The sequence below is a fragment of the Aulonocara stuartgranti genome, assembly GCF_965226115.1.
Source record: "Aulonocara stuartgranti genome assembly, chromosome: 7".
NCBI lineage: Eukaryota > Metazoa > Chordata > Actinopteri > Cichliformes > Cichlidae > Aulonocara > Aulonocara stuartgranti.
Genome location: NC_138945.1, coordinates 45221848 through 45247227, shown reverse-complemented (window position 1 = coordinate 45247227; position 25380 = coordinate 45221848). Strand labels below are relative to the sequence as shown.

At 39.6% G+C, this 25380-nt stretch overlaps 2 protein-coding genes across 6 annotated transcripts in view; both read left to right on the top strand.

Moving 5' to 3' along the window:
- Positions 1–841: 841 nt before the first annotated feature.
- On the top strand, positions 842–23657 carry LOC309710070 (F-actin-capping protein subunit alpha-2). Its single transcript, XM_082539247.1, has 10 exons — positions 842–954; positions 15748–15811; positions 17362–17413; positions 17757–17820; positions 18790–18996; positions 19861–19940; positions 21133–21211; positions 21691–21762; positions 21995–22057; positions 22547–23657. Exons 1-10 carry the CDS (start codon positions 916–918, stop codon positions 22685–22687), a joined length of 861 nt encoding a protein of 286 aa, XP_082395373.1. The 5' UTR covers positions 842–915; the 3' UTR covers positions 22688–23657.
- A 1044-nt stretch (positions 23658–24701) lies between these two features.
- The window catches only part of LOC309710061 (suppressor of tumorigenicity 7 protein homolog), a 61507-nt gene continuing 60828 nt past the window's right edge, over positions 24702–25380 (top strand). For 3 of the 5 annotated variants that reach the window (XM_082539228.1, XM_082539225.1, XM_082539224.1), the window contains exon 1: positions 24702–24924. The gene's annotated coding sequence lies outside the window, so the exon portion shown is untranslated. The remainder of the gene's footprint in view (positions 24925–25380) is intronic. The other 2 variants (XM_082539227.1, XM_082539226.1) reach the window with 1 other exon arrangement.

Genomic DNA, 25380 nt, shown 5'->3' with positions numbered 1-25380 from the left:
AATTAGTCCTCTGTGTACATGAAAAAAACACAAATATGTTCTCAAATATGTTCTTTTAATACAACTTAATATTTACTGGCTTCTGCAAATATAAAGCAAATATCCATCCATCCATGTTCTGCCACTTATCATCTCTGCTCATGCTGTTGCAGAGGCAATAGTATGAGCAGAGATGCCCAGCAAGCTACCTCCAGCTCTTCTTGGGGGAGAGAGAGGTTTTGCCAGGTAAGCTGAGAGACACGAGGTCCCCTGTGTCTCCCATCTGGATATACTGTACCTGAAACAGTAGTCCTGATGCCCAAACTCTGTCAGCTGGCTCCTTTCACTGTGGATGAGCAGCAGTTCTACTCTGGGCCATGCTATGTGATAACTAGCCAAATGTGATGAGAACCAGGACCCCAAAACCCTTTCCCAGATGAGGATGCCAGGAATCCCACCCTCCACTCAGGCCCGGGGAAGATGATGGTTATGTCGACCATGGGACTCGGCTGGATTCTGCCCCAATGAATTACTCCTATTGGGGTCTAGTCCTTTGTGGGTCAAGGTGGAGACCTTGGTGGTGTGGTTGCTGAAAAGAGCCTCAGATATACTCACTCTACAGCATTAAAAACTTTAATATGCTATTGATCCCCAGAAACAGTATGTATTATTTGAATGAGTAGTAAAAATATTGCAAATATCATATAATTTAAAAGTTATGTAGAGTACGTTTGCAAATTGATAGTGAATTAGTTCACTCTGAGTTGAAACCTTTTTTGGAATTAACCACTGAACTAAGCAGTGGCTTGGAGCTTCCTCTTTCACAGTCAGTACAGCAAACTTCGACGGAGCATCAATCAAAACCGAACCGACGTGGGAACCACCCATCCCGTGACGTCACTGGGCTCTGACAAGCTGGTGGTGCCGGAAGAAAAGATGGCGGATCATGAGGAGCAGCTATCCGACGAGGAAAAGGTAAGATGCCGATTTAATTCTAGGTTAAACCTCACAGCGTGAAACGGTAACATCCAAAATCTGAGTTGCATATGGTCCTGGCTCTCGGTGCATCCTGGCGTCGACCGGCATTATGAAATTTGGGGAAAACCCAGGCCTCAGCACAACCTCTGCTGCTTCTGCTCTTATTTTTAGCTCAACTTCCGCTCATTTGCGAATTTCAAACGGAGGCTCCTTGTACGGTCCTGACTCAAAATAGGAACCGTGAACGTCTTATACACTCACCTATGCTCACCACCCGTTCTCTTTTCACCCGGTGGACATGCCATTTCACTCACGGGTCTCTGCTTACTTGTGTTATGGAAGTTTTCATGCACCATGGATCCGCTAGCTAGGTTAGTTAGAGTAGCATAGCCGCAGCCTGCTAACAGACAGCCAGACTTACTAACACGCCCTTTCGCCTGTTGGGTGCCCCTTTTCTGTCTTTAGAAGTTAAAATATTGGAAGCGGTAGAGTGCCGGGTCATTTTATGAAGAGCAAACTGTAAAATCAGCAACCGTATGCTATAGTCTAGCTAGTTTGATAACTCTCGCCCCTCTAAGAAGTAGCAGAGAAAGGTGAGGGAACTACGAGATCCCCTGAAGGATATGCTAGAAATTAAAAACTGCTTTTATATTCTGTCCTGTCGTTTGAAAGTCTGTTTCTACCGCTGTGAAAGCCTCATAGCAATCAGTGTTGTTTCTAAAACTGTAGCAGAAAACTGACTCATAATTTAAGCAGGATTTACACCAGTGACGCCCATGCAAGAGTGCTGCAGGTTTTTCTCATTTCCTTATAAGAGGACATGCATAGCTGACAGGACGTGTGCCTCAGCTAAGGGGTTTGCACGAATCCTTGTTGGACTGCTAAATGCATTTTTTCGTCGCTATATTCATTATAGGCTTTGTTAACAAAGTCAGCAGTTAGCGACGAGCAAATTAATATGGCAACTTTTATGCAGGGTATTTATTAATTAATTGTCAGCCTTATAATTTATTTATTATATTGTAAGGTATTAAACTATAAAAGTTTGCAAATGTTTATTGTAAACATTTAAAATGTATTTAACATTGTTTCTAGTGTTTATTTACTTGCCGGACTTCACGATTTAAATGCATAAATGCCTCAGCAATGAATAGATAGTACGAAGAAGCCATAGTTGGAGGTTAACATACAGAACGGTGTATATAAATGTGTAACTGGTAACCTGTGTTAAGGCTCTCCTCATAAACATGTAGTTCTTCCCATTAACCTTGTTAATATCACAGTTAGCCATTAAAAATAAATCTTTAATAACTCTTCTGTTTCCATCCTGTGAGTTACGTAACACACTGTTCAGAGTAAGAACAGAAGAAGGGTTTGTTTCATTTTGCCCTGTTCCACATCAAACTATAAAAGTTTCCAGAGTTCTTTTTAGCAATTTAGCAGCTGCATTTGTATAAATGTGTTACACTTTACAACTCACAAGCATCTGCCATTAACCAAGCTTCGAATTTATAAGTGACTGTATGGTTTTGTTTTCTTTTTCTTTTTCTTTGGCCATGTACTACATTACATTTCAGGACCACCCGAAATGTTTTTTTTTTTTTCAGGTGTGTTCACACAACATGAAGCTGTGGTAAACTCATTGACAGCATTGGATTTTGGTTTTGCGAAGAGGATGGGAGCTCCTTTAATCTTGTAACCACACTGGTTTTGACAATTGTTAAGCCACTTTCATACTTTGACCAGACAGTTTGATTTTTGCAGAGCTGAAAGAATGATGATTGGCTTCATGCCAGGCTGACTGGTAGTGACACCAGACACGAAACCAGTGTTATGCAGTGTTTACCTGGGGGGAAATTGCTCATTTCCTTCTCCGAATACAAGTGGTATGAGGCCAAGATGCATTATGCATCTATTCATGGTGGGTGCGTTCCATTAAAATCGTAGTGTACTTTAAAGGGCCGTCTCCGGTGCATTCGCTCCGAGCAGTCAGCCATCTGCTCTGGGCCCTTAGCCCTGTTTTGTAAAACACTGAGGGGAAAAAAACTTGAGGGAGGAAATGAACATTTTCTTCTGCTTGACACAGTGACAGTGGGGAATAGTTTCTATAATTTATGATTTAGTGTGTATATCCCTTTTACTGTCCAGTCATGATTTGTTGAATAAAAGCAACTCATCCACGTGAGTGTTGGTGACCTGCCAGAAACTCTAACAGTGAGTAAAAGTGACAACCAATGGTACTTTCCAAACTCTTAAGTGAGAAATCTCCCTATTTGCTTTTGTGGGACTCCGCACTTACTCTGATGTGATGTTAGTGAGATGACTGTTTTAAGTTGTGGTGGAAGGAGTTGCAGTATTATTTTTGATAGGTCTGGAACTTTGTCATATACAGTAAAGAATTTGGAGTTTTGCTCTGGGAAAATACTTGTTAAATGTCTCCCTGGAGATTGAAGAATTTCTGTCCTGCTTGTGTTGTGGCCGTTAGCCTCATTTTGGTATTCATAAAAAAGAAAAAGGAAAAAAGCTGGAGCTCCCTGTTTTGAAAATTAATACAGAGACTCTGCCATTTGTAAATGATTTAACAGCAAGAAGAGTCATCTCTTCCACAGTTACCAAGCACTGCTGTGAGACTTCTTGAGTCATTTGGGCACCAGCCTGCAAGCTTCCTGATATCAGTACAGAAAGAACACACAGTATTACAGGAAACTGTTGTTGCACAATCTGTTAGCAGTCAGTTCTGTTGCCTGAGTTTAAGTGTCTGGGTGTCTTAAGTGTTAAAAAAAAAGCAGTCAACTCTATGATCAGTCAACTTTATGGTTTTGCTTATTGCTCAACACAACATCCTCACTCAACCCCTGGCTAGTAAATCAGACTTCTATCAGTACAGGAAAAAAGCTCATTTAATTACTTTCATATAGTGCTTAATCTTTAATAACAGTATGAATTATTAGCAGGTTTATTTTTCAAATTAATAGTTTGAATTAACAAAACAATTGGTGACTGAAGCTTTACATGTTAGACTCCTTTGTGCATGCGGTAGGTTTTGCTGTTATAAAGTTGTTGCTATAAACACTGGTTTCAAAAGAAAAGATAAGAAAAAAAATTAGTTATCATGTTTTTTTCTCAAGTGATTTGTGCTGTTGGGGACCCATGTGGCCAGCCAATCAAGTTGTTCGACATATTATTATTTTTATTTTTTAACAGCAGTTAGGATGACGATCTAGTACACAGTAAATTAATTCACAGGCCAGCCAACCCGTTTACCTAATAACATGTACTTACCTTGACTTTGTCGTAGGACTATGGTAAATGGAAAAGATATTTGTAAGAGTAGTCTGACTTTCGGTGCTTTGGTTCCTGTTTCAAGAAAGAGAATTAAGCTGTATAATCGGCTGTGACAAACTTCACAGCTGAGGCAGTACTGTCGAATGCCATTTATATAGGGTTGCAAAGTTTTTATTATATTTTGTTCATTGACCCTTTTTTGTTCAATTAGTAGTCCAAGATATTCAGTTTCTATTAAAATATGATAATGGAAAGCAGATCAGTACACTTGAGAAGCTGGGACCAGCTGAATTTTTGGGGGTTAGAGTTGAGGAGTAACTGGAAGTATTAATCGGATACAATCACTCAATAGTTGAAAGCATCACATGGTAGTTTCAGCATTTTTGAGTTTCGGTATTTAGTTCTTCCTCTTGTAAGTTGGGAAGAAATAGCTTTATACACTGTGAAAATAGCTGTTGGTGTTTTTTTTTTTTTTTTGAGGTTTACAAGTGTTTCAGTTGTCAGCAAGTACACATGACGCACCCGTGCTGGTGAGCAAAAGCAAACAAAGAAGCTAAGCAAATGTTATAGTTCCCCCTTTTGCCCACTAAAGGGACACAGCACTCCTTGAAGCAGAATGATGATCCAGACTGATGGGAGCCATAGAGGATGAATAACAATGCAGATTTATGTTTTGATGGTGATGCGACCATAAATGTGAAAGGAGCACCACAAAAATCGAATGAAACATTTTAAAGCAGAATTAGTTTCGATTTTGTGTAAAGTTAGGTAAAGTTAACATGTTTAATTGTCAGGGAAGACAGAAAAAGGATAGTTGCTTGATTCCTACCTGGGGCATCAGTGTAAATGATCCATGTTGTGACGGTGCAGAAAGCCATTATGGTTAAAATTATGCACCAAATCCTGTGTATAGGATAAAGCCTGTTGTGATTTTTTTTTTTTTTTGGGGGGGGGGGGGGGCATTTGTCTGGCTGGATCTCAATAAAGATTAGAATGGCAGAAAAAACTGTGTCAGAAAATATTTAGATATTACAGTAATTTACATTTTACAATAAATTACAGAGAACAAGATGCTTGCAGAGTTCTTCCTCTTCTGGGAGATGCATTACTCAGATTTTCTCTTGAGATCACAGTAACTCATTTGGGGTTTTTTTGTTGTTGTTGTTGTTGTTTGTTTGTTCTTTTGTTTTTCCAAACTTGAGTAAAAAGAGCTATAAAGAAACCTTAAATAAGGTCATTATCATCAATAAACTAAGAGTGAAAATAAATCACCCTTCATTTCATTTGAAAGTCCCAACAGTCCCAGATGTGTCCCTGAGCTTGGCTTTGAACAGCTGTCTTAGACCATGGGGAATACATAACTAACGGCCAGAACTTGGTGGTTTTTCCATTTTTAACAGACAAATTCAGGAGTCCTGTCTGTATGTGGCTGTAGCAGAATGAATGTGGAGATGTGGAAAGAGAACTCATGTATAGTTGTGTGGCTTCACATTTATACCGTTGTCTCACATCAAACTGGTTAAGGCAGCTATACAGAAAGGAGTAGCTTTACCCTGGTAGGTCTGCTGTCTGGAAGTTGTAATGCAAGCTGCTGGTACTAAATGTGTCACATAGTTGGCTACTTGGAGTAAAATGATCCTATTCCTGTTGTGAGCAAAGGTGACATAATCTGCAGTAGACAAAGCTGCCTATTCACTATTAGTACAGTTAAAGGTTTACTCGCTAACTGCGACCAGAAGTTTGCTTCTTGCCATAGTATTCATCATATGTACAGTGGGGCAAAAAAGTATTTAGTCAGCCACCGATTGTGCAAGTTCCCCCACCTAAAATGATGACAGAGGTCAGTAATTTGCACCAGAGGTACACTTCAACTGTGAGAGACAGAATGTGAAAAAAAAATCCATGAATCCACATGGTAGGATTTGTAAAGAATTTATTCGTAAATCAGGGTGGAAAATAAGTATTTGGTCAATAACAAAAATACAACTCAATACTTTGTAACATAACCTTTGTTGGCAATAACAGAGGTCAAACGTTTACTATAGGTCTTTACCAGGTTTGCACACACAGTAGCTGGTATTTTGGCCCATTCCTCCATGCAGATCTTCTCGAGAGCAGTGATGTTTTGGGGCTGTCGCCGAGCAACACGGACTTTCAACTCCCGCCACAGATTTTCTATGGGGTTGAGGTCTGGAGACTGGCTAGGCCACTCCAGGACTTTCAAATGCTTCTTACGGAGCCACTCCTTTGCTGCCCGGGCAGTGTGTTTTGGATCATTGTCATGTTGGAAGACCCAGCCTCGTTTCATCTTCAAAGTTCTCACTGATGGAAGGAGGTTTTGGCTCAAAATCTCACGATACATGGCCCCATTCATTCTGTCCTTAACACGGATCAGTCGTCCTGTCCCCTTGGCAGAAAAACAGCCCCATAGCATGATGTTTCCACCCCCATGCTTCACAGTAGGTATGGTGTTCTTGGGATGCAACTCAGTATTCTTCTTCCTCCAAACACGACGAGTTGAGTTTATACCAAAAAGTTCTACTTTGGTTTCATCTGACCACATGACATTCTCCCAATCCTCTGCTGTATCATCCATGTGCTCTCTGGCAAACTTCAGACGGGCCTGGACATGCACTGGCTTCAGCAGCGGAACACGTCTGGCACTGCGGGATTTGATTCCCTGCCGTTGTAGTGTGTTACTGATGGTGACCTTTGTTACTTTGGTCCCAGCTCTCTGCAGGTCATTCACCAGGTCCCCCCGTGTGGTTCTGGGATCTTTGCTCACTGTTCTCATGATCATTTTGACCCCACGGGATGAGATCTTGCGTGGAGCCCCAGATCGAGGGAGATCATCAGTGGTCTTGTATGTCTTCCATTTTCTGATGATTGCTCCCACAGTTGATTTTTTTCACACCAAGCTGCTTGCCTATTGTAGATTCACTCTTCCCAGTCTGGTGCAGGTCTACAATACTTTTCCTGGTGTCCTTTGAAAGCTCTTTGGTCTTGGCCATGGCGGAGTTTGGAGTCTGACTGTTTGAGGCTGTGGACAGGTGTCTTTTATACAGATGATGAGTTCAAACAGGTGCCATTCATACAGGTAACGAGTGGGGGACAGAAAAGCTTCTTACAGAAGACGTTACAGGTCTGTGAGAGCCAGAGATTTTCCTTGTTTGAGGTGACCAAATACTTATTTTCCAACCTAATTTACGAATAAATTCTTTACAAATCCTACCATGTGGATTCATGGATTTTTTTTTTTTCACATTCTGTCTCTCACAGTTGAAGTGTACCTCTGGTGCAAATTACCTCTGTCATCATTTTAGGTGGGGGAACTTGCACAATCGGTGGCTGACTAAATACTTTTTTGCCCCACTGTATTTTTTTTATAAAGGAAAGAAAAAAGAAAAAAAGTGAGGGTGTAGATGCCTTTAATGATGTACACTTTTAGTTTGCCATCAGGGTTGCAATTTTCTAGCACAGGTGATGGATGAAGTCCAAAGAAATGCTGTGAAAGGCACCAGTGGGAAGAAAGGAAAACTTTCACATTCATTAGTGGAGATAAAAAAATGATTTCATTGTTTTCAAATTTAATGGATTAAGAGTTAACTAAGATTTTTTTAAAACTGCATTTCTTGTAATGCAATGAATGTGAATGAATGAAAGTCAGTAGTGTAACCCTGAACAAAAGGACTAGAGCAGGTGACAGATATGAAAAAGAGAGCACATAGTTCATAATTCACATACATCATAATTACTTTAAAAAGTCATAATCTCTTGCCTGTCTGCCTCTGATAGTATTTATCTCCAACATCACAGATGTTAGGTCTTGTTGGTTCAGCCTAATCTTGTGTCGACCAGCCACCACCTTCTTATTTTGATCAGCAGTGGGACATTTCTGTTTAGCCTGCGGCTACCTGACAGTCTTCCTCATCTTTCTTGCATCCTGCTGTGTTCTCATTATCCATAAATTTTGATCATCCAGGCCCCCAGCATTTGCCCCTGACAGATTGGGTTGTCTGTTCTGTAGCATTTAAAGCGCCACAGATTTCTTTTCCTTTTAAATCTGGGATATTGAAATGGCTGCATGCCAAGTAAGGGAATCAAATTCACGGACACAGTAGAGCTTAAAAAAGGCATTGGTAAATATATTGCCACAGTTTATTCCTGCTTTTCTATGTTATTGTCATTAGTTTAATGCATCTGGAATTGCGTGATAATGATTAGGACAAGTGTGGTTTCAATGTTAGTGGGTGTCATTTGGGATTAAAGAAAAGGCTCTTACTAAGAGGGTGCAGGATGAGAGTGTCTGTTGTAAAAAAGCGGGGTTGTTGGGTGGTATTATGAGGATGAATATACAGTGAGCAAATTGAAAGAAAGGACACCAGCTGGTGTCTGGACCAAGAGAGTACAAAGACACAAGAATCCCACACCACAGGGGGTGCCTGTGCTCCTCATTCTTTGTGTGTATGAGAAGCTCCAGTATTATTGTTCCAGCTTTTTGGTTAGCTTGTGCCTGTACAACAGCTTCTCATGCTGCACCCTCTAAGAGCCATTAGAAAGATAAGTGATAAAACTGTTAAGGAGTATTTTAAAAAGCCCTTTTTTGCACTGAAAAAAAGTTTGGGTTGTAATCAGACTGTGATCCAATCATGCTGCTTTTTTCTTTTAACTGCAGTAAGCATTAAAAAGTTGGATATGAATTAGAAAGTGATTTATCCTAAGCTGTGGAGATATGTAATAATAGGGATGCACTGATCCAACATTTATTTAACTCAAAAAGATGGAACGGGTATCTGTGGTAATGGGCTGATCTATTTATTTTCAGTTCTGTGTTGTTTGAGTTTATGTCACCATGCAGCAGCTAGTGGTTTAGCTAATGTAGCACAGAGTTGGGTCAAAGCAGAGCGACCGCATTTGTATTTCACACCTCTTACACTAACAGTTTTTTTTTCTTTTTTAATGCTTGCATAAGTATTTCACTTAATCAGAAACTGTTGTGAAATGCATTGATATGACTTAAGCTCAGAGTAGATGGTGCTTTGGCTTTTCCCTCTACTTGGAAACTCATTTATTTTAACTTATTGTGTCTGGTCACAGACATTAAATAGGGTACAATCTACAAGAACCTTGGTTCAGGTGCAACTGTGAATGACAACAGTTTGCAGTATGACTGTCACTGGTGCAAAGAAATTAGATAAACAACACCCATATACTTTACCAATTATTTTATTTATCTTGTGTCTGTCACTTATTATTCTACTAATAAATCATTACATTTATATTATTAGACATATTTAATAGGGGTGCAACGATATTCGTATCGATATTGAACCGTTCGATACAGTGCTTTCGGTTCGGTACGCATATGTATCGAACAATACAACATTTGTAATTTATTTTATCAACTTTCCTTCTGACGATGCTGTCTGTGTTGAGCGCTCAGTGAATCTGCGTTCGACTACTCCGCCTAGGCTGCACTGTCGAGCGCAGATCCACTGAGCGCTCAACACAGACAGCATCGTCAGAAGGAAGAGCGCAGGGCAAGCTAGCAAGACAGAAGTTAAGCTCTCCTTGCAAGATGGCGGTAGCTCGTTAACGGAGATTTGCCGTGTTGTGGCGTTAAGGTCATTTCAACGAGATTAACCTGAAAGCACTAGTGGGAACACAACGAATATGACTGCACATTTACGCCGACATCATCCTAGTGCAAAGACAAAAACAACAAGCATGCTACTAACTTTAGCCGAGTCATTTAGACAGCTGTTAGCACATGATTCTCCTTATGCTGCTGAGAATATAGCCCAGAAGAAGCGGATAGTATAGCTTTTATTTTGGAAAGAGACATTTCTCTGTAATAAACTCTCTTTTCCAAAGATGAGTGATTCCTCAATCAGATACAGGGCTCGCAAAATCGCTAGCCCGACGTCCTGGGGCTAGCGATTTTTTTTCAGACGGGCTACCCTGCCCGTCGGGCTATTGTAGGAAGGAAAAATATATGTCAATGCTTTTGCATTCTTTCAGAAATGTAGCTGGGTAATTATGTCATTGGCATCGGTGAGCCGCTGTCAATATGTGATATATTGAAATCGCGTTTGAATTTGCGCTTGTTTTTTTGCTTTCACTTTGCAATCGTGCGAACTGTGTATAGAGAGCGACAGCACTGATCTGTGAGTGATGATAATTTGTGCACCAATTCCTCTGACATCGTCTTATTAATCGTTAGCTTACTATGCAAACATGACAAGTGAAATCTCCCGCAGCTTAAACATGTGAGAGGTTGATCGCGCAGAGAATCGCTGAGCTTATGTGAGTCCGTGTGTAAAAGCAGCAGGATTTATATTTGACTACGATGACCTGGATGACTGAGAACCTTCAAAGACAGATATATATTTTAGTTCTGCTGAGCCAAATAAGACAGGTCAGGGTGAAGAAGTGACAGCCAAAGAAAAGCTTACCACAAAACGGAGAAGTTATGACAAATCAGACTATGAGGCAAAAAGAAAGTGCAGCTTTATGGTTTCATGGACAAAAGAATTTCTATGGCTGCAATATGACGAGCTATATAACCAGGGGTGCACATAAGTGGTCCGCAGGTGCGCATTCGCTGTCAAAATAAAAAACGCGCACAAGGGTTAGGGTTAAATTTAAAAACTGTACTTTTGAGTTAAAATATATATTTATAATTTTAATAAATGACAAATTAAAAAGGCATGAACATTTTTTTGTATCGAAAAAATATCGAACCGTGACACCAAAGTATCGAACCGAACCGAACCGTGAATTTTGTGTATCGTTGCACCCCTAATATTTAATTGCTATATTTTATTTTACAATAAAATAAGGAAACCAGCATTTAAGTTGAGCCTGACGTGACTTGGTATAAGCAGAATACCCCAAGCCAAGATATGCACAAGGTATACAATAAATTAGCATGAATTCAACTAGTTGCACAGCAGTGTATCAGAGTTCATGCACTAATGCCTGGGAGTTGTTAATATAATTCCCTGTAGAGATTTTTTTTTACTTGAGTGCTGCCCATTGTGGCACAGTAGCAGTCAGTGCTCAATGATGAAAATAGGTCTCAGAGCCCTAAAGTGTCCCAGCATATCTGTGCCCCGGTGTAACGCACTGAGAGAACACTTAACATTGCGTCTACAACAAAATTTTATTGTTGACGCAATGTTAAGTGTAAGGTAATTACAATACGTAATTACCTCGATCAAAGAGCAGGGCTCTAGACTAACTTTTTGCCATGGGCGTACCGGTATGCCTAACTTTTTAAAGTTAGGCGCACACAAATTTTATAATAATTTATATAATATAATGTGTTTTTCTGGATACACTGTGCTTTTTCAGCATTCAAAGATTGATGACACCGTGTCAGAGCACTGGCTATGAATTTCAGAAGGATCAGGCCTTAACTTAACAGAAAAGTTAGCAATAGTTCTTTTCCTATTACAGCTACATCCACCTCTGTCGTGCCTAGGCTGCTCACTAGGGCTGGGTATCATCACTGATTTCTATAATCCATTCGATTCTGGTTTTCAAAGTCCCGATTCGATTCAACTTAGCCTCAGTCAGAAATATTATAATTCTGATCATTTATCAGTACTGACTTCATCAGAATTGTGAACATCACAGCAGGTGCCTTTGTGTGAAAGTAACTGAGAATAAAACACAGAAAAACATGAAGGAGATTTTCCTGGTCTGGCTTTTTATAGCAGATAACCTTAAAAATATTCTACAATGTTCTGCATATAAAGTTTAAATTTCTTCAGTATTGAACAACAGAAAAAATAGGCTTTCTTGTCCGAGGTCATTTAAGTGAAAAAAAGAAAAGAAAAAGACAGCAGCCGACAGCGCTGTAAACAACGGTAGACTGGTGGGTAATAAGCGAATGAATAATACAGAAAACAGAGATTGGAGACGGGAAACTGTTCTTGAAGTATAGAGAGAGAGCTAGCTGTGCATGGAGTGTGATTTTAATAGTCGTGGAAGCAAAACGGCAAAATTCATGACGACATTGATCAAATGTGAAGCGCAGTTTGCTGCTTCTTTTGCTGCTGGCTCGGCGAATTTTGGTTGGAGAGAGACAAAACCTGCAGCTCAGAATCAGCGCAAAAAGACGTAATCACAGCGGACCCGACGCAGAATCGCCGAGCTCCGACAGCGTGTCCGTCTACGGGCCGCCCGAGAAAGACAAAGTTGATTCTGATGCGTCGATCCGCTCTGTGTTTACGTCTTTGTGTGGAGTCCGTGTACCTGCTCTCATTTGCTGTTTGGTTGTTGTTGAAATGGTTTTGTGAGCTTTAATCTGAGAATCTGGCGTTTCTGGCCAAACACAGTTATATTTAAAAGTCGATTCAGGATTTAACGAATTGATATCGCTTTATTCAAGCTACTCACCTCCCACTTCCACCTGCACTTTCAACTGGACCACGGCCAATCAGAGAGGTCCCGCCCCTTACTATCTCTGATTGGTTTAGTCCACGATAGGGGCATAATGTGTGTCTGTTGTTGACCAAAGGGAAGGTTGCAGATTTTTTTTTTTTGCTACCCGAACAGCTGGTCGCACAGGTGCAACCAAATTTTTTTTTTTTTAGTCGCACCACTGAAAAATTTGGTCGCAAATGCGACCAAATTGGTCGCACTCTAGAGCCCTGAAGAGGTTATGTTTGTGGTACTGTTTGTTTGATTTCAGAAGCAGAATCAGTTTCAAGTTTGGTATGTAGTAGAGTTGGGCATTTCAAGCAAAAGTAGTAGTCAACATTTACTGGGAACTATGCAATGGTTCTTTGAAGATCACCCACCATGCTAAACTGCTCTTAAATGATTGTGATCTGTCATGGTACTTGGTAAATGACTCATAAATAGATCCTTATTGCTTGTCTGAACAAAATGTATCCATGTCAACGTTTTCCCCCCACCCAAATAAACCCAAAAGGCCAGCACTGAGCTTGAAAAATTCTCTTAGTGACCATACCAGAGCCTTGCATGCTATGCATGTTTGATGATGCTCTGCTACATGCGCTGCAGGCAGTGTTGCTCGGGTGGTGGAGACTCAGTGCAATAGTAAATCAAGTTTGAGGTACTCGGAGGAAGAAAGAGGTGATGTAACAAGCTTTTAAAAGTCAATACCTTTACTTGTAAACTAATAGAGCGTCTCCATTCTCCTGCTAGTGAATCATTTTAAACCACAGTATGCTCCCTTGGTCTTAGACTTTCATCTCCATTTCCTTAAAATGTGGTTTTTAGCATGATTTAATTGTAAAACCATCCCCATCCCTCTCACTAGCTGTAGGTGCTTCACAGTTAATTGTGTTAAGTTCACACAGTAAGATTCAATTATCTGCAATCAGTGTTACTTGAAGTACTGTTTCAGCTGTTGAGTGCTTGGAAATCTGTCTTTATAGTAAATATTCAAATAGTTTTCTATTCAGGTGTGTGTGTGTGTGTGTGTGTGTGTGTGTGTGTGTGTGTGTGTGTGTGTGTGTGTGTGTGTGTTCCCTGCTTCTTGTCAGTGGCGTACTGGGAAGCCCACTGGCCCCCGTGTGTCACCATGAATAACACATTCACAAAGATTTATGGATATTACCGTATCACATTACAGTAAAACTGCAAGACACCACATGAAAATAATGTAGAATAACAATTTTTCTGACACTGAGATGGTATATCTAATGTCCAGCTGTAATTACAGCTCCTGCTGAACTTAAGCACTATTAATAGACTTTATTGAAACCAGATCAGGCTGAAAGGAGTTCAGTTTGATGTCAGATATTTGAACTAGTTAATGTGCTTACAGATTGTCTTTGGTAGTAATTAATATGTGTGTGTGTGTGTGTGTGTGTGTGTGTGTGTGTGTGTGTGTGTGTGTGCTTTTTCATTATTAATCTGTGAATATAGTCGTACTTCCAGCAGTGCAGATCAAAAATCCACCCTAAACACATTTACTACTCAAAATTGGGTCAATTCTGATTTAACTACAGGAGAAGTGTCCAGTAGCTAAAATTATAAGTGCCCAGTCAGCAACATGACAGCTCTTTTAATTAAGTTCCCTAAAATATTTTGGAAACCCCACAAACGCGTCCAGCTCAGCTCTAATTCCAGCTTTAAAGAAACCCAACTCATCCCCCTCCAAACCTTGTAGCGCAAATGATTCTGTCTCGAGGTAAAACACCTGTTGGTCTTGAATAACAAGCAATTTTTGCCTTATATGCATTGCTGATCCTATGACATCTCAGCAGTTGACTGGATTTGTACTTTAATGGATGAATAATTAGCTTAACTGACTGGTATTTCTGTTGCTGATTAGCAAGGGCAGCAACAAATAAACATCCAGTTTAACTAATCGCACGCATATCCAGTGCTTACATGTTTCACCCTGTAAGTGCTCCTGTTTTAGATGACAGTGACTGCATTTTAATACAATTAAGAACATGGATATGTGATGGCTTTGTTTTTCTACTTAGCTGATATAACTAGACTAAATAACATGTAAACCTGGTTCTTAGAAAAAGTGTGTGTGTGTGTGTGTGTGTGTGTGTGTGAGTGTGAGTGAGAGAGTGAGTGATGCAGTCTGTTTACACTGCCGTCCAGTGTAATGAGGGAAACCCAATGCAAATTAGTCTTCCCGCAGGGATTTCAAGTCATAAACACACACAAACAGTTTTCCGCCATCTGTTTAGCAAAGACTGTGTTTATCTGTTATGTGCTCAAATGCACATGAATTTTTTTGTTGTTTAATGTAACTGGGTCATGATGATCTCATGACAGATTAGACTAATGCAGATAAACTTTGATCTCAGCATAACAGAGAGACACACGTTGTTTCCCAAGTGCCTTCCTTTCTCTGAGCATTGCTCATTAGCAAAAATCAATCTGCTGCTCTCTGTGAGTGCCTAGCAGTAGTGTATATACACTCACTAATAAGAACCCATAGGACCCACACGTGCACACACATTCTCTCTCATATGCACACTTTCTCTGATATACCAGCTTGTGAGATGAGAGGGAACCTGGCTGAGCTGCCGTCCCCTGCCAATGATAGAGTGAGGTAGAAATGTATAGGGGTAGGGCAAGAGACCGTGTGTGTAGTAGTGCTCAGCACATTTTTATTTCCTTATATGGTTGTAAAGCAAGCAAGAGAGGGAGGGGCTGTCAGCTGGCTGTCAGTTTGACATGTGACCTGGAAACAGGAAGTGCTGTGGTATAGCAGAAGAAGAGAAGTATAGGAGGTTAAAAAAAAAAAGACTGTTCGATGCTGCTCAGATATTCTGGAGACTGAAATGTCAGAAAAACCTCACTCCACCCTCCAAACCAGTGAGACAGTCATGTTACACCCTCTGTTGGTGGCACTGTGTACACATGTTTACACTGTGAATTTGAGCTAAATATGAATGTCACATTTTAGCCCCTATTTAAAATGCAGGCAACACGCTGATATTTCTGCTGTTTATATCAGACCACTGACATGTAACCTCTGCCTTCTATCTTTGGTTTTAGGTGCGCATAGCAGCTAACTTTGTCATCCACGCCCCACCAGGAGAATTTAATGAAGTTTTCAATGGTGAGCTTTCTGTTCTTGTTCCTCTGTATATTCTTTCATAAGATTAACAATGATTACATTGCTCAGAACTTGTAGTTTAATGCAATGTATGAGTCTGCAATCACCAAACATAAATACATAAAAGTGTATTTGAATAGCTTGACTTATGTATAAAGAGACTGTCTGCAGCAAATTCTGTTTTGTTACAGTTTCCAGTAACTCTGTATTGACAAAAACTATTGTTAAATGTAAAAGTGAGGGAAATGAAAACATGAAAGGCAAACAGTGAAAATGTGATATAAATAATTATATGGGTAATGTTTACATTTTTTATCATCCGTGTCTTTTGTTGAAGAGATATTAACTTCAACTTGTGTTAGAACCTAGATGTACTTTGGTATTATACCATTTTGCACCATCAGATGGTGTAATGAGTCACCTTTATTTAAGTGGCCAAATCATTGAGCGTATATTCTCATTCTCTGGCCCCCTGGAAAAAGCAAGCGCCTCTTGAGGAATTGTGGTTAGCTGGGAAAAATATCAAAAATGTCAGCGGTGCTGACATTTTTAAAATACTGCCTGGTGTAAATACAAAAAAAATCGGAATACTTTGTCAGTCCTAGAGGAAATGATTTGGTCACAGGTGCTCCAAGACCGTAAAGCAGCCTTTGGTACATGGTTTAAAGCCGTGCCAACTATGTTCTAAGTAAACAATTAGAGACTTGTTTTAGTAAGTTTTTATTTTTAGTCTGACAGCTTTTGTCAACATCAGAGCCAGGAGGCATCAATGAAGTGTGAACTGCTCAGGAGTTACAGAATGCTGTATTTGTGTTTCTGTTGTGTATGCCCTAACCCTTTTACATACAGTATAGCTGGCTACATTGAAATAAATAGTACAAAAGGGAGTCTATACATGGCCACCCGTTCAACCATCATTGGAGAGCAAGTCATGTACACACCATTAATGTACATTACAGTACTGTGTCAGTGCAGCACTGTTTTTTGTCTTTGTGTAGGTTTCTCACACTAAAATAGTTTTGGTTTCAGTTAATACAGAGGACCTAAAATAGAATCCATTATTTGGATTTTATGGCCACCAGGAAATTAAATTGAGACTGTGATGTTTTGCTCAAAATGTGTCTCGCCCTGCAGCACCAGAGTTGACACCACACTGTCACAGTAGTGCCCCTCGAGACAGTGTGTATGTGTGTCTTGGCTTTGTTAACGACTCATCCTGGCCCGGTACATGTCGTCACCTCAGAGGAACGCCTTTGGGGTTGTCTGTTTACCGCTTATCACAGCCTGTCAGCCACACACACTCATATGCACACACTAAAAACAGTCCCCTGTTGCAACTTTTCCCCCTTTCATCTCTATGTGATTATAGCCTTTTCCACTGAGCTAATTTACCATGTCTGCTTCACTCCCCTGGCATAGATGCTGCAAACACTGACTGCTGGCAGCTGTGACTTTAGTGTTTGTGTGCGTGTCATGGAGATGATCTGCTGTTCCGGTATTCTTTCCTCTTCTGCCACCATTAATAATAATAATATGACAATTTTTCCTCTTAGATGTGCGATTGCTGCTCAACAATGACAATCTGCTCAGGGAAGGTGCAGCGCAGTAAGTCTTCCCTTGTGCTATTTCCACAATTAAAAAATTTCAGATGTTAGACGGAAAATACAGATTTGCATTGCAACAACTGAAGATGAAAGAGGAATACAACTTGAGATTCACAGACCAGACTAGTTTTAGTTGCTTAGGTTTTTACACCTGACCATTTCTCCCCTGTCCAACACGTTAACAGCAAGAAGAAACCATTCAGTTTACATCTAAGAGTTCTAGACTTGGACATGCTGAATAGTTACAATTTAATCAACATATATTAAGATTGAAAAGTTTTAATAACCAGCAAGGCGGGACTCCTGTGTTTGCGATCTAACTAACTTGGTATCTCTCTCCGTAGTGCATTTGCACAGTACAACTTGGACCAGTTTACCCCCGTGAAAATCGAGGGCTACGAAGAACAGGTGAGCTCATGCTTTGCTTTTTGACCCTGAGGTTATGGTAGCAATACAGAAGCTAAAGAACAGGACTTTTATTACTTTTGGCATCAGTCACTTTATAGCTCCAACGCACAGTTAGATACTGCTATAGTTGATGCACATCAGAAGAATGAGTGACTCAGTTCATAAACTTTTTCCATGTGGACCAGGCAGTCACAAGTGTGACGTTCCTGTAATGTAAAAGCACAGTTTTATAGAGATCTGTTTCTTTAGCTCATCCAGCCAAGACTATCATCAGAAATAAAAAAGTGACACTTTTCTTGGACTTCAGGGTTAGAAGAGAGATGGTAGCCTCCAAATATATTATGGTTTAAGTGATGCAAAACATAGTATAATTGTATCATTGGCATTAAAAGAGACAAATAAAATTGGATGAAAGATCAAACAAGTCTGAATCTTCTCCTTTAGTTCCTGCAAAACAGGATCACATAGCCACTTTTATTTAAATGTCACTGTTTGCTTTCTGTGCATTTGTGTGAAGGTTGAACACTGCTGAATGAATGTGGCTGTGTTGGCTTTAGTAATGATTGCACTGTCTTATGTAAAGATGTCATCATGTCCCTCTGTTCCCATATGCTGGGCTGAAATTCCCCTGTCTGGTGCCCAGCTAACTGAGCTAAGTGTTGAGGTGAAAGGCAGAAGATGGAAAGTTCAGGCTGATGATGCCTGTGGTTCCTATTGTTCTCCGTCCTCCTCTTTTCATCCTTTTGTTTCCTCTTCATCTCTCCTGTCTCCTTAGATAATTTACCACAGCTCTACTTCTTTATTGTGCTGTTCTCTTTCCATACATGTTCTTGTCGGATTATTTATTAATTTTTCTTTCTTACATGTTTTACTTATTTTTCCAGTGCTCTTTCATTTTCTATTTCTTGGCCTTCCCACAGCTCTCTTTCTCATTCCTTTACCCCCCCCCCCCCCCGCTTTATATTTCAGGTCTTAATCACAGAGCATGGTGATCTTGGGAATGGCAGGGTCTTGGACCCCAAGAATAAGATCTCCTTCAAGTTTGACCACCTGAGGAAGGAGGCCAGTGACCCACGGCCCCATGATGTTGACAGCTCCCTGGAAGGCTGGAGGAGTGCCTTGGACTCTGCTGTCAGGGCCTATGTCAAGGAGCACTATCCGAGCGGTGTCTGCACCGTATGTTCAAGCCCACTCTGTTACCAGAATAACTGAACTGCTCACCTCAGAAAGTTCATTTTTTCATTGTGTGTTTAAAGCTATTAGTTTATGAAAACATCAAGCAAGAGGGAGTTCTCCCACAGGATCTGACTCTGGAGTTCAAAACACACGTTACAACTATTACACATTGCTCTAAACTTAACAGCAGAGGCTTGTGTGTAATATAGATGACTGATAATTGGGACTGAAGCTCACTGTTCTCTGGTGTTTTCCTACAGGCTTATAAAAACAGATACATTTAAAAGTCACACACAATTCAACAGAACTGCTCAGAATACAAACATAAACCAGAGCTTTTAGGACCAAAATCTCTTGCCTTTGCATAGTGATCCTCTTCATTCGGAGATCTGTTTTCTATTAAATTAGAACTTTAGTGGCCTTCATTTTGTTTCCACTTGCATTTCAAGATTAATATTTTGTTTTATACATTCGTTTAACCCTTGGGGATTGGAACAGGAAGGGTATCTATTTATTTTTATTTTTTAATCCCTTGCAACAAATTAGCAGCTAAAAGTAGCCTAATGTTATTAGTGATCAAATACAACATGTACAGTCAAATTTAATCAGTTTCAAGCAGGAAGCAGTAGCAGGCCAGTATTTAGATAAGCCTGTCTTTTACTTTGCAAAACAGCTGTTGTCCTACTTATTAAATGTGTTGTGTATATATGACATCCTCTAAGTACCATGACAGGGTCAGGTATATAATTTAAGTTTTGACTATAAAACCACCGTGTGGTGTCAATTCTGCACACGTTGAGCAGTGAAAGTGGCCTTGAGTTGCATGTGAAATCTGAAAGTGTCTTTTTTGTCTTTTGACTTCAGATTTATGCGAAAACCATTGATGGACATCAAACTATCATCGTGTGCATTGAGTGCCATCAGTTTCAACCAAAAAACTTCTGGTATGTGTAAAACAGTCAAAACATTAGTGTGATATTTTCCCTCCCTTATATTTTCTGATATTTCTTGTGTCTCCTCCCTTTCTGCTTTCAGATGAATCTTTTTTTTCAATACTAGTATTTAGGCAGATGATTTTTAACCTTAACAACAACTACATGTTAAATACAATAAAACCATTGAAATCCTCAAATGTTTCTTGAAGTGTTTAAGGACATTGCAGTAATTGGCACATAACTCTGGACTGTTAGACTCTGTTGATTTTGATCAGGTTAATCTAATTGGATAAGAACTGCACCAATCCTCTTTGCTGCTGGGTCTTATTGGTCTTATAAGTGTTGGGTGTAGTAATCCCAAAACTACTGTACGTGACTGCTGTAATGGTTTGAAAGTGAAATAAATTTTATTTATTTATTTTTTGATTTGCAAATCACAGTGAAAAGGATCAAAACTTTCACATGGAGATTTTGTATCTAATGAAAAAGACATATTAGAACTTAATGATTCAAAAATTTGTCAAAATCTGTAAATATCATTTTTCACTCTTCTGTAATGCTTGCACCCCCACACTAAAATAGAAGTGCGTTTTATTGAAAAATTGGACACTGCGATTTTCACCCTGCAAAGGGTCACCCAGTTGGCCGAATTGGATGGGAGGTCGGTTCTGACCTCAAGACCGCATATTTGATCAGAGCACTTTGTAATAAGCCAGAACTTCAATGTAGTATGCAAATTTTAGTCAAATTAAGAAAATTGGCAGTAGAGTGTCCAAACTAATTTCCATGTCTGTTCACTACATATTAGGAGATGGTTCACTGACGTAAATAGCTGTTGGTCCATCATTAGTAATGCTTTTACTGACATAACACAGAGCAACTCTGTGAACAAGATGTAACACGTTACATCTTTATGGATCTTAACAAAACTCTTCTATGTCATCTTAACTCAAGAAACTCTTACATTGCTTTAAATGAAGGCGCACATTAACTGGTTTTTAAATGTGATGCTATACTTCATACTGTGAATACCTTTCTTACTATCTGTATTGCCACTGTTGTTGACCAAAAACACAAAGTCATATACCTTTTCTGTTTATTTTTCAGTATAGGCGATGACAGTTGAGCCAATGTACTGGACAGTTAGCTGAGTCAAGTAAAAGTGACTGAAGTGTGTTTATCTTTCCTTCTCGTTGTTTAGGAATGGACGCTGGAGGTCAGAATGGAAATTTACCATCTCCCCCTCCACCACCCAAGTGGCAGGAATCATGAAAATCCAGGTATGTTATCTGAACAACAATCTTTGACGTAAAACGGACACACTGTGTTGTGTTATGCATGTCAGCACGCATACTCAAACTCACGTTTACTGACAACATTTGCATGTAGACTTTAATCAAATTCAGTTTCTTTTTTCTTCCTTTGTCATCTTTCTTTCTTTTTTCTCTTTTTTTTTTTTACCGTGTTTTGTTTATTTATCACAAAGTTCAGTTAATTTCTGTTGCACCCTTGTCTACTTTTTCCCATAAGCTCGGTACTAAAATTTTGTGTTCTTGGTTTTTGTTGTCGTTTCCTTCACTCCCCCCCCCCCTTTTTTTTTGGGGGGGGGGGGGGGGGAGTGGTTTGTTAGACCTCTTGAGATTTGTTTGTTGGCACACAGCTCTTTGATTTTTTTTTTTTTTTTACAGCTCCAATCATTTCATGGCACAGAAGAAATTTTGGTTAGAAATACACTATATATTTCCATATGTATTTCTAGGTTCATTACTATGAGGATGGAAATGTCCAGCTGGTGAGCCACAAAGAGGTTCAGGAGTCCATGTCAATTTCTGTGAGTATTTCTGTGAAGTCCAAGCAGAAGCTGCAACGATCATTCCCCATACTTTTACATTTGTATGTATTTAGGGTGATTACTTGTAATTTTATGTTAGTAATTAAGTTTTGACCTGGTACCAGCTACCAGGGGAGGTTTTCTGCTCTGTAGTTGCAGTGTAGGTTTTAAAGTTTCTTTTTTGTTGGATGCCTTGTCCTCTCCCCTCTTCAAAAGAATGTCATGTTTTCAGAATGAGGCTGCAACTGCAAAGGAGTTTGTTAAGATCATGGAGGCTGCAGAGAATGACTATCAGGTATGTCAGGAGATTTCGTTGAACCTGAACTTTCACCTTAGATCAGAAGTCCTCACAAATGATGGAAACATTTTACAGTTATGACTCCAGCACTTACTGCCACACTAAAATCTTTTGTTGTTTGGCTTTAGTTTTGTGTGATAATCTGTTACTTTTAGTTGTGAGGAGTTTGTGTTACTCAATTCAGGAGATAATGAAAACATTTTACACGTTCGCAAACTCGCAGCACAGGAAGTCAAGTTTTAGAGTGACAATGAATAGAAAGCTGAGTCACTTGGATGAAGCTGGACATTTTTTAGAGAAAGCTTGACTTTCACAACAAGGCCTGGAGAAAACTCTGACATACCCTAATGTGGTTATAAAACTCCATTTTCCTACACCACACAGACTTCTTCAGACCTGGGGAAAATTTAGATTTATTTGAGTATTATTATTTTTTTTTTAAATCCAGTCCCCTCTCTGTCTTCATCCTTATTTCATTCCTTGTAGACGGCCATCAACGAGAATTACCAGACCATGTCGGACACTACCTTCAAAGCCTTACGCCGCCAGCTTCCTGTGACACGTACCAAGATCGACTGGAACAAGATCTTGAGCTACAAGATCGGCAAAGAGATGCAGAATGCTTAAAAACCGCAAAGATAACAGTCAGATCCCCACTCCCCGCCCCCAGCCCCTCCATTCCCATCCAAAAAAATGTTGCATGACTGGATAGTTGTATCGTCTTTGTACAAACAATTAGAGAAAACGGGGGCAAAGAAAGGTTTGGTCTCACAGACGTCACATGACACATTGGATGACTGTTTTGATTTTATACAGACACTCTCCTGTATACTGAATTCGTGATCGTATTTGGGAAAATCTATCTTGAGGAAACTTTGCGAGTCATAGGACACAGGGTGGACACTTGTTTGCATAAACACCCTTATGAAATAAAATATCATGTGTGCAGTAAGTATTGCATCAGTGAGACCACACCTTTTTGTTTGGAAAATCTGTTAGAATTTGCAATAATGGTGAAAACAAATTCATTTCTGGGAGAATTTTTGTCTGCATTTACAGAGGAAGTCAGTTACTATGGCTGAAACGAACAACTCCCCACCCCACACCCCTCGTGCCCCCACCACCACCCAAAAAAAAGAAGTTTTGTGTTCATTGACTGATATATTTGGCACAAGCAGCCACCACTGTCAGCCACTCAATGTTCTTGTTCTCTCATTCTGGTACTTCCCCCTCACCCTTTGTCCTGTGTGTGCGCTCTCCAGCTTGCAGCACTCCTGGCTACCTTTTGACTTGATATCGTCTGAACTCTCACTCAGTGCAGGGAGTTCTGTGACCACTTAACAAGCTTAATTAACAAGTCATCAGTCGCAAAAGTAATTTGCATAATGTCCAATTTACAATAAAATTTAAAAAAAAGTATCACTTTCTCCTCCAGTGCTTATTTTTATTAAAAACAGAACCTGACTGTATTATATAACAAGGCACATTGTAATATATACCTGTATGAAACATCCTGTCTGTCAGTTTGGTGATTTGTTTCCATGAGATTAATTGTAATTCAGTCACAATTATGTTGCATTAAATGACAAATTTTCTATTTACTGACTCAGTCATAATTTCTGATGCTATTTATTGTGACATAAATGGGGAAGAAAATTATAATATTGGGGTAAAACAGATAAACAACCACACATGTGCATCACTGATTTAACTTAAGGACAGATTTTTAATATGCAATTAATTGTTTTTTTTTTCCATATTCCATCAGTCTGCTGCCATTAAAGATTAAAATCTTTACATCACAAGTGATCTACAAAAGAAAACTGAATTGGTACTTGGTGCCCAATTTTTGTTTTACATTTCATTTGAAGATTTGGGACCCACTCCAAGGAAATTTTGAACTTTAGACATTTAATTTATGGCAGTTTTTTATACCTTTTCTGCATCCATTTATGATGGAAATGTTTTTATCCATATACAGAAAAACAAAAATTGGGCACCAAGTACCAATTCAGTTTTCTTTTGTAGATCACTTGTGATGTAAAGATTTTAATCTTTAATGGCAGCAGACTGATGGAATATGGAAAAAAACCCCAAAAAACCAGACTTACTGATTAATTGCATATTAAAAATCTGTCCTTAAGTTAAATCAGTGATGCACATGTGTGGTTGTTTTTACCCCAATATTAAAATTTTGCCTTTTTATTATTTTAGACAAAACAGGGATAATAAAGAAAAAAAATGTTGCACCGAAATTTGGCAGCAGGCAGAGATCCCAATATGGCTGTGGGGAATAACAGCTGCATGTGCAGTATGAGGAATTTTTCCAATTAGATTTGACGGCTGACAGACTGCTGATTTTATTCCTAAGGCAGGGTGGTTGATAAGTGTATAACAGGTTAAAACTACAAACAAGGTGTCATGAAGCAAAGTGTTATGATACATAATAGTTTTTTATTTGTTTTTTACACTGGGAAAATAAATGACAAATTGTTATGACTATAAAAATCACAGGAATGATTCATATTGAGCTTAAATCTTTCCAAAAAAGTGTTTGCTGGCTATATTTATTTAAAAACTCGAAATCGCCAACATACAGGATTTATTCAACGGTGTTTTCTGCAGCTCGCTGTAGGTGAATCAGCGACACCTTGAGGCCGCTGGGGCTAACTGTCCAGGTTAGCGAGCCGGTGGCTAACTGGTAACTGTTAGCTTTAAGGTTAGCCTTCCAGCCCCGTTTGCAGACACGTCCACACATACACAGTGTCTGCTGCTGGATACTCAGACACATGCTGGACTGCTGGCAGGAGAAATGCTAGCTACGAAGAGGTCTTTCACCAGTTTCTTTACATACGCAAATTGAGGTAAGATGTCTCACATGATCCCTGTCAACGCTGTCATCCACAACGCTTCCACTTCTCTCTTTTTTTTTTCTTTCTAAAGTTTTTGCCAACGTTAGCCAGCAGCTCTTGTTAGCAGTTAGCTAGCAGGTTGAGTTAGTGGCTACGACTCACTGAGCCCAGTTTAAATGGAAGCGCTCACACGCGTGACTGATGTTTAATGCACAGGGGAGAGTGAACAGGATGCTCCCGAGTTGCCGTGGAATGAGTTTGTCCTGGCAAGCGGCACAAGGCGGGGAGCAGTGTATTGCTTTTAATGGTCTCCATCATGAGTCAGTGTTAACGGTGATTCCAGAGTTCAGAGCGACCGTTTGCCAAGTTTCCTCTTCCTTTAACTTCAGGAGTCGCCTCTGTCAGAGATGCTCTTGAAGCGAACTTTGTGTTGCTTTTTGTTTTGTTTGTTTGTTTGTTTTTAAGAAA

Bases quoted from the DNA above. Each gene is read 5' to 3' on its own strand.
- LOC309710070 (XM_082539247.1), top strand. From the start codon at position 916: ATGGCGGATCATGAGGAGCAGCTATCCGACGAGGAAAAG. The intron at 18,997-19,860 runs GTATGTTCAAGC...TTTTGACTTCAG, and splicing joins ATCCGAGCGGTGTCTGCACC to ATTTATGCGAAAACCATTGA. The intron at 21,763-21,994 runs GTGAGTATTTCT...TCATGTTTTCAG, and splicing joins AGGAGTCCATGTCAATTTCT to AATGAGGCTGCAACTGCAAA.